Source organism: Microtus ochrogaster, unplaced genomic scaffold (genome assembly GCF_000317375.1).
Source record: "Microtus ochrogaster isolate Prairie Vole_2 unplaced genomic scaffold, MicOch1.0 UNK44, whole genome shotgun sequence".
NCBI lineage: Eukaryota > Metazoa > Chordata > Mammalia > Rodentia > Cricetidae > Microtus > Microtus ochrogaster.
In genome coordinates, this window is record NW_004949142.1 from 2,689,832 (window position 1) to 2,698,175 (window position 8,344).

The following is an 8,344-nucleotide window of genomic DNA, read 5'->3' on the forward strand; positions in this document are numbered from 1 at the left end:
TATCAAAGCAGAGAATGTTGTTACAAAAAAATAAATGTACCAGTTTGCAAGTATGTATTGGTGGAGTGTGTGTAAACCCAAACCCAAGTCCAGTTCCACCCGCAGTATGTGTGTTCTGAGCGCCCCCTACCCCTGCAAAAAGGTTGGCAAAAGTTCCTCACTCCTGACTTGCAAGCCAGTACAGCTCTATGCCTCCCGAGAAACACTGTCTCATTCCTGGGGCCTTTAAACACAGTTTAGTCCTTGGTCTGAGAGAATGTGAGCTCTAGAGGACTTCTCAAGGTAACAATGTTAAATGAATCCTGTACGTGTTACCACTGCCCAACCTGCCCCCGTAGCAGACATCACTTATCGATTACAGAACTCATCTGCCTTTGGCTCTTTCCACATGGTTTTTAGCATCAGAGCATGGCATCCTTGATCCAGTGATGTAGTTTCCCCTGCCTCCCAGCCCGTTCCTTGCAAAAGAGAGATTTGAGGTTATAACCCCTGCCAGTCACGGCTCAGCCAGTAGTGCTTTTGCTATTCATGTATCTCCCCAGTGCTTTCCAGCATGTGAGGAGTTCAGCTGTGTACAGACTCAACCCAGGGTCACGCCAGCCATCTGTGCCACCAGACACAGGATCAGACGTCCAGTGTGTGCCGTGGTGTGCGTGTCTTGCCTTCACATATGTCTGTGTACCGTGTGGGTGCTGGGAATCGAATCTGGGTCTCTGGAAGAGCAGCCAGGGCTCTTAACTAGTGAGTATTCTCTCCAGATCCTTTTCGAGATGGATCTCAGTAGGCTGGCCTCACCCAAAGTGGCCTTGAATTAGTGATCCTCCTGCCCCTGCCACCCAAGTACAGGGAATACAGGTATAACAATGACAGCTTGTTATGTATTTAACAATTACAGACTTGAGCTTACATATAAAGTCCATTCTGAGGTCAGACAATTAAGATCCAATCAACTGCATTTGTTTGGCGGATTCTTCACTTCCCCCTCCATTTCTCTAACCAGCTTTTCTTTTAGAGTTAGGCCAGTGGTTTCAAAACAAGGTGGTGTGGAATCATTTTCATTTTTATTTCCTCCTCCAAACACAGTTAAACACCCTGCATAAAGGAAGTCTGAGCACCGTAAACGCTGCCTAGAACAGAGTTGGGGTCTCTGGCAATGTGGTGGGTCCCCTGCACTTGCTTCTGTGTCCCTCATAGCCCAGAGACCAGGCTATCGCGAGGCCTCACACAGAACCAACCTCAGGCAAAGACAAAAAAATAAGTGAGAAAATAAGAAACACTTGCTTCCCGGGTGAAGAAAGTCTGTTAGAGTTCCCGGCACTTACTTCACACGGGCACCAGTTGTCCCAGTTTATTGGCAGCAGTGACAACAGCCCTGTGCCTTGGTGCCCTCCACCCAGTGACACAGAGACCCGAGCCACACAGTGCCTGCTTGCCCTCGGCAGTGTCACCACACAGCCCGCAGAAGCCCTTTCAACCCATTGGAAGACACCCCTGGGGGCCAGGCAGAAGCCCTGGAGCCCTGGAGAAGGAAGCAAACAGAACAGCATTGCAAGTTGTCACCTTGGAACTTAAGCCCACAAGAGAAGGCAAGACCCTCAGCTCTGTGCATAAGCAGGACGACTACAACCAAGACAGAATATTGGAATTGGATCCTGAGTTACCCAGATGTTCAGAATGCAGCTGCATCAGCCAGTCCTACCCCAACCAGGAAAGCCATGTCCTAAACAAGGAAGCACTCAACTTGCAGGTACGCCCACGTGGTGAACAGAGACATCAATAATTAGTTTCCCCCAAACAAAACAGAAAATGGCAAACCTGAGTGATGACACAGACCTAAAAGAGAACACGTCAACGGTCGCGAAAATAAGGAAGTAAGATGGCTTGGCGGGTAAAGGCATTTGCCTCTGGAGCCCAGTGGTCTCACTTCCGTCCCTGGAACCCAGGTAAAGATGTCAGGAGAGACCCTGACTCCACAAGGGTGTCCTCTGACCCCCACATTTATGCCATGGTACGTGTCCCCAAATTGTACACAGAAACAGGGACACACACTAAATTTTTTTTAATTATGGAAGCAAAAAATAAACAAAACTTAAAACTTGGATGAACTCAAAAGTATGATATTTATAGCATCAGAGTTTGAGCAGATGACATAAGGGTTGTGGCAGTAATATTCAGGGAAACAGCAGCTGAGCTGACACCCCCTGCCCCCCAATTCTGGACAAAGACAGCCTCCAGCTCAAGAAGTGGATCAAATCAGATTTCAGTGTGTCGAGGGCAGAGGACAATCTCAGCGGCAGACCTCACTTCCCGCCTTGTTTGAGACAGATCTCTTTGTTGTTGGCTGTTGTGTGCACCAGACTAACCTATCCCTGAGCCTGTTGTGTGTGTCAGACCTCACGTCCCGCCTTGTTTGAGACAGAGCCCTTTGTTGGCTGTTGTGTGCATCAGACTAACCTACCCTTGAGCCGCTGGGAATTCTCTCATCTCTGCCTACCAGTGGACTGGAATTACAGACACAAGCTTGCACACTTCCTGCTTAATCTCCTAGAAACTGAAGATTAAGGGGGAAGAAGACCAACCTTAAAAACAGTAAAAATAGCCAGGAAGGAAAGGAATTCAGGTTCTATTTTTACACTGTGAAGAGGTGGCAAACACGTCACGATCCAAGGACAAAGAACTATTAGTGTTTGAAGCCTGTGTTCCGAGAGACTATCTTAGGAATGAGGGGGATTGACGGTGCTCTCAGAGGAGCAAAACCAAACTGGAGACCTGCCCCAAAGGCAGCTCTAGACAAAGAAGTGAACCAGGGAAGGAGCGGAACTTCCCAGAGGGATGAACCAGCCACACAGAAGGAACTAGAACAGACTCACACCTTTTCAGTTTCTTTACCCCTGCTGCTGGGCAAAACAAAGGTAACCAGCATCTGACGTGGTGCTGGATACTTCTGCAGGAATCACTTGTATTTAAAAGGATGGAGGAGGGACTGAGAAGATGGTTCAGTCATTAACGCACTTGCCATGCAAGTTTGAAGACCTGAGTTCAAATTCCCAGAGCCCAAATAGGGTTGGCATGGTAGCCTGTGTCTGTAATTCCAGCCCACTGGTAGGCAGAGACAAGAGAATTCCCAGCTGCTCAGGGATAGGTTAGTCTGGTGCACACAACAGCCAACAAAGGGCTCTGTCTCAAACAAGGCGGGACGTGAGGTCTGACACAGATTGTCCTCTGCCCTCAACATACACATCATTTAAGAAGTAGAGAGAGCCAGGTGGTGGCACACACCTTTAATCACAACATTCGGGAGGCAAGGCAGGAGGATCTCTGTGAGTTTGAGGCCAGTCTGGTCTACAGAGCGAGTTCCAGGACAGGTTCCAAAGATACAGAGAAACCCTGTCTCGACAAACAAACAAACAAAAGTACAAACTAGGTCCTGAGGAGATGACTGAGGTAATAAAGTGTTTGCAGCATAAGCTGAGGACCCACGTTGGAGTCTTTAGCACTCACATAAAGCCAAGTGTGGGGTTGGCACAGAGACGGGCAGATCTCTGGAGCTCAGGGGCCGGCTCTCCTAGCTCAGTCAATGAGCTCTGGGGTCAGTGAGAAATGCTGTCTCAAAAACAAGTGATCAAAGGAGACACCGAACGTCAGACTGGGTCTCCATGCACCGGTCTGTCTGTCTGTCCGTCCGTCTGTCCGTCCGTCTCTCTCTCTCTCTCTCTCTCTCTCTCTCTCTCTCTCTCTCTCTCTCACACACACACACACACACACACACACACACACACAAATATCCCCACATGAACACACAGGTGTGTGTGCAGAAGACGAATAAAAGGCTCATCATGTTCAGTTTGCCTGCCCTGTTTTATGTGCCAAGCTTTATTGGAACATCGTAAGATGGGGAATGCCGTCACTCTGGAGTGTCTTGAGATTCTCAGCAGCCCAGAAATCCTGGGTCTTCTCTGTGTCTTTCCCATGGTGAGTAACCTTGTGTCCAGAGCAAGGGTTGGGGGAAGGAATAAGACAAAGAGGAGGCAGAGGAGGAAAGGGGGGTGGAAATCAACTGTGGCATTGTTCTTTGGAGAGCCTAGGTATCCACGTCTCTTCCTTCCTTGAAGGCCCAGAGCATGTTACTAACTGTGTCTAATACGATGCTCAAATATCAGTGCCTTTTACTAGTCGTGGACCTTAGACCTTGCTTTCAATTTTTTAAAATTTACAACATTTTAAAAATTATCATCACGGGGATGGGGCTCATGTGTCACAGCACACATACGGGGGTGAGGACAACATTTGTGGAGTGGGTTTTCGCCTTCCACCTTTACGTGGGCTCTGGAGATCGCACTGAGGCCTTCAGGCTCACACCTTTACCTGCTGAGCCATCTTGCCCTCGCCTGGCAATGTCTTAGTAGCACAGATCACTCCCTTTAGACTCCCATAAAGCCTCAAAGCTGGTGATACAAAAGCACCGTTCCCAGAAAAGTCAGAGCTCTGAGCTCCCTCAACAGCTCTCCATCTCCTCCCGAGCTGAGCCCTCATCGGCCATTTGTGGAGCTGTCGGGACTTCGGTAGTAAAGTGCTATTATAAAATGACATACCTATTCTTCATGGGAGAGAAGATATCTTGTTGTATTTCTGATATAGCGTCTTGAATTCTTGAAGGGAAAAAAAGCAGAAAGGCTTGTCAACGTGGGCACGCGGGTGTGAGAGTTGAAATTCTAAATCCTAAGAGTGGCTTAGAAAAGGTAGGGAGGGGGGTTTTCTAAAACATTGCCCATGGCCCCCCTAGGCTTTACTTCATTGCTCACTTGTTGAGGCAAGGTCTCAATACGAAGTAGTCCAGGCTGTTTGTTCTCAACTGAGTCATCCCCCTGTCTCAGCCTCTGGACCAATTCTCCCCGTTTTATCTTTGAAGAAGCATTTCTAAATGGGGCCGATTGATCACATATAGAATCACATTGCCCTCTTCCATATTTATACATTCAGCCTTTCGTGTGAATTTGGGGTGGGGAGCACTGCCAGGTATTTTCTGAAATTGACTCAGTAGCTTTATCACCAAGGTGCCTTTGGTCGTTCCCCAGTTTGTGGGCTATGCTTGCCGTGTGGGTTTTCCTTTGAATGACTGGTGCCTTTCACGTGACCGAGCTGCTTAGGGGTTAGTCTCTATGCTGAGCATAGCCTAATTTCAGGTACACCCAGAACTATGACAAGAGTGGCCACGTGCCTGCCAGTCCACCTCCGATGCCCTGCGATCATAGTGGGGTTTCCGGTCACCCAGCCTCTTTAGGATGCCCTGGTTTTCCACGGTGATTCTCACTAGCTCTCGGTTCCTTGCTTCTCGGTTTAAGCTGGAAAACATAAAACCAGGGTGGGTGAAGAAGAAAGCATTTCTCAAGTCTAGGACAGTGCGCGCTGGAAAATACATGAAGCATTTGCAGGTGTCTGTCGGGAGCCTCAGCCCCACTGCCTGCTGGGAGATAATGTTGACGTGGGATAGAGCTCAGGTCTCAGTGTCGCACTAGACTACGCTCCAACTCTCAGTGACTCCCTGTTGCCTACGACACTGTTTTCACCCTGGAGAGAGTCCACTTCCCTGGCAGCTTTTGACGCTATTTTGAGGCTAGAAGGGGAGGCTGCACCTGGGAGGACATTTGATTAGCGCCATCTGCCCAGTGGTACCCACATGTCACTACTAATCTACTTATTCTGGGGTAGAGAGGCTCCCATCCCATCCATTTATAGAGGTGAGCTGGAATTGTAGGAGCGCATGGGTGCATTAAAACCTTAAGAGAAACCCGAGGCTCAAGAGCCCGTCTGAGGAAAGGGTGCAGCTCTCTCAGCCGGACCCCAGAAAGAAGTCGGCAGCTTGTTTTAGATACTGATAGTCCCAGTCACCTGTCATCTGACCAGATATGTGGGTCATGGACAAGCTGCGAACTGACTATCCTAGGGGCTTCAGAACAGCTCAGTCCCCTCTGCCGATACTTAAACTGCCGTCTCTTTTTCCTGTCTGCCCATTTGTTCACCCAGGGCGGGTCTGACACTTTTGCCTCAGAAGCTGGACTCAACCCTACCGCTCAACCTGACCCTGCTACCGGGTTCTTCTGTCCACAGCCCCAGCAGCCTCTCCAAGACCTCCGTCTGGGTTATGTCATCAACTCAGAGACAGAGTCCTTATCCATTTCCCAGCTTTGGTCTCTCTGGCCTCTTTAAACTACGTGAATGACTTTCTTTAAGTTTTGGTCGTCATTATGTATCCTACACATATACATGCGTAAAGAGACATTTACTATATGGGGCATGTGATGTGTAATCTAAGAGCTAATATAGTAGTTAAGATAGGAATGAAGGACCCCTGGGATTCAAAAACAACGTGGCAACAGTAGCTCAGGACTTGTGAATTTATCATTATTTGCTAAGTCTGGATGTGTGGAAAGACACACATGTGTTCATCTATGTTTCTGACAAAATGCTCATGACCTCAGGATGCTGTCAACATCTCCCAAGGGTTATAATGTGAAACCAGGATTGGAAACATGGTTTGTTTGTTTGTTTGTTTTTTTGTTTTGTTTTTTTTTTCGAGACATGGTTTGTATAAGCAAGGAAAGCGTCCTGTGGATAAGGCATATGTGCCTGGAGTCAAGGTTTGGTTCATCTCCCTTTCCTTGACTTTCAGCTTTGTTTGCGGTCTCTTGGTAGACACAGGAATCCTCCCTTCCTCCCTCCTCCCTCTACACACATATGCGACCATATGCACGTTCCTGGTGTGCACGTTCCTCGTCCTTCTCACACTGCTTTAGTATGGGTTTTTACAAATGTTGCATCTTAGATTGCAAGTGTTTGGGGTTGGGAAATAATGTTCCTCATTTCGTCTATGGTCGGTGACACCTAGCATGCAGTACTTAGTCAAGGGTTTTCGTGGAACTGATTCCTGGAGAGTCATAGCATTGTCTTGGCTATGATGCTAAATCTGAATGTTTGTGGATCCGCCAAACCCATATGCCTGACCACTAACTCTCAAGGTGATATTAAGAGGTAATGTTTGGGGGATGGGATTAGCACCCTCATAAAGGAAATTGGGGGAGAGAACTCCTGTCCCTCTGCCATGAGGTTCCGGTGTGAAGATGGCTGTCTTTGTGGAACGCAAGCAGCACCCCACACCAAGGCCAACCCAGAATCCACTGGTGCCTCCCTGTATATCTGGATTCCCCAGCCTCCAGAACTAAAAAAGAAACTGTTGCTCTTCAACGCAATGCCCATCAAAATCCGAGCAAAATTCTTCAAAGACCTCAATAGAACGGTACTCAACTTCATATGGAAAAGCAAAAAACCCAGGATAGCCAAAACAATCCTGTACAATAAAAGAACTTCTGGAGGCATCACAGTCCCTGACTTCAAACTCTACTACAGAGCTACAGTACTGAAAACAGACTGGTATTGGCATAAGAACAGACAGGAGGACCAATGGTACCGAATAGATGATCCGATATAAATCCACACATCTTCGAATACCTGATCTTTGCTCAACTATGTTCATAGCAGCTTTGTTTGTCATAGCCAGAACCTGGAAACAACCTAAGTGCCCCTCGATCGAAGAATGGATAAGGAAAATGTGGTACATTTACACAATGGAGTACTACACAGCAGGAAAAAAAACGACAGCTTGAATTTTGCAGGAAAATGGATGGAGCTAGAAAACATTGTTTTGAGTGAGGTAACCCAGACACAGAAAGACAATTATCACATGTACTCACTCATAGGTGTTTTTAAAACATAAAGCAAAGAAAGCCAGCCTACAAAACACAATCCCAGAGAACTTAGACAATAATTCAGACACTAAGAGAGACTTACATAGATCTAATCTACATGGGAAGTAGAAAGTATGAAAAGACAAGATCTCCTGAGTAAATTGGGAGCATGGGGACCTTGGAGGAGGGTGGAAGGGGGGAGAGGAGGCAGGGAGGAGAGCAGAGAAAAATGTAGAGCTCAATAAATATCAATTTAAAAAAAGAAATTGTTGCTCACTGCCTTGCACCTGAACCACCACGACATGTGGGCATTCTGCAAAGGTACACAAGTGTGTGCTTGGGACAAGCTCTGAAGAGAGCTAGGGGAACTCTCTTAAAGGACAGCAAAGGTGGGATTTAACCCCCTGCTTGGGAAGCTGTCAATCTTGGTAGTTTTGTCTCTTGCTTCTCTCCATAATGTCCTTTGAGTGATTCTCTCTCACTCAAACCCAAAGGGAAGGTTGGCTTTCCTGAGAATGAAATGGAGAGAGAAAGAGAGAGAGAGAGAGAGAGAGAGAGAGAGAGAGAGAGAGGAGACAGAGAGAGAGACAGAGAGAGAGAGA

The 8,344-nt window shown here is 47.4% G+C and overlaps 1 protein-coding gene across 1 annotated transcript in view; it reads right to left on the reverse strand.

Annotated features, from left to right (window-relative positions):
- Positions 1-3,853: 3,853 nt before the first annotated feature.
- Positions 3,854-8,344, reverse strand: part of Cfap97d1 (CFAP97 domain containing 1) — a 6,134-nt gene continuing 1,643 nt past the window's right edge. The window contains exons 4-6 of the mRNA XM_005369144.3: positions 5,219-5,342; positions 4,593-4,649; positions 3,854-3,981 (exon numbers count right to left, since the gene is read on the reverse strand). Coding sequence (XP_005369201.1) covers positions 4,593-4,649; positions 5,219-5,342 — 181 coding nt within the window. The 3' untranslated portion in view covers positions 3,854-3,981. The remainder of the gene's footprint in view (positions 3,982-4,592; positions 4,650-5,218; positions 5,343-8,344) is intronic.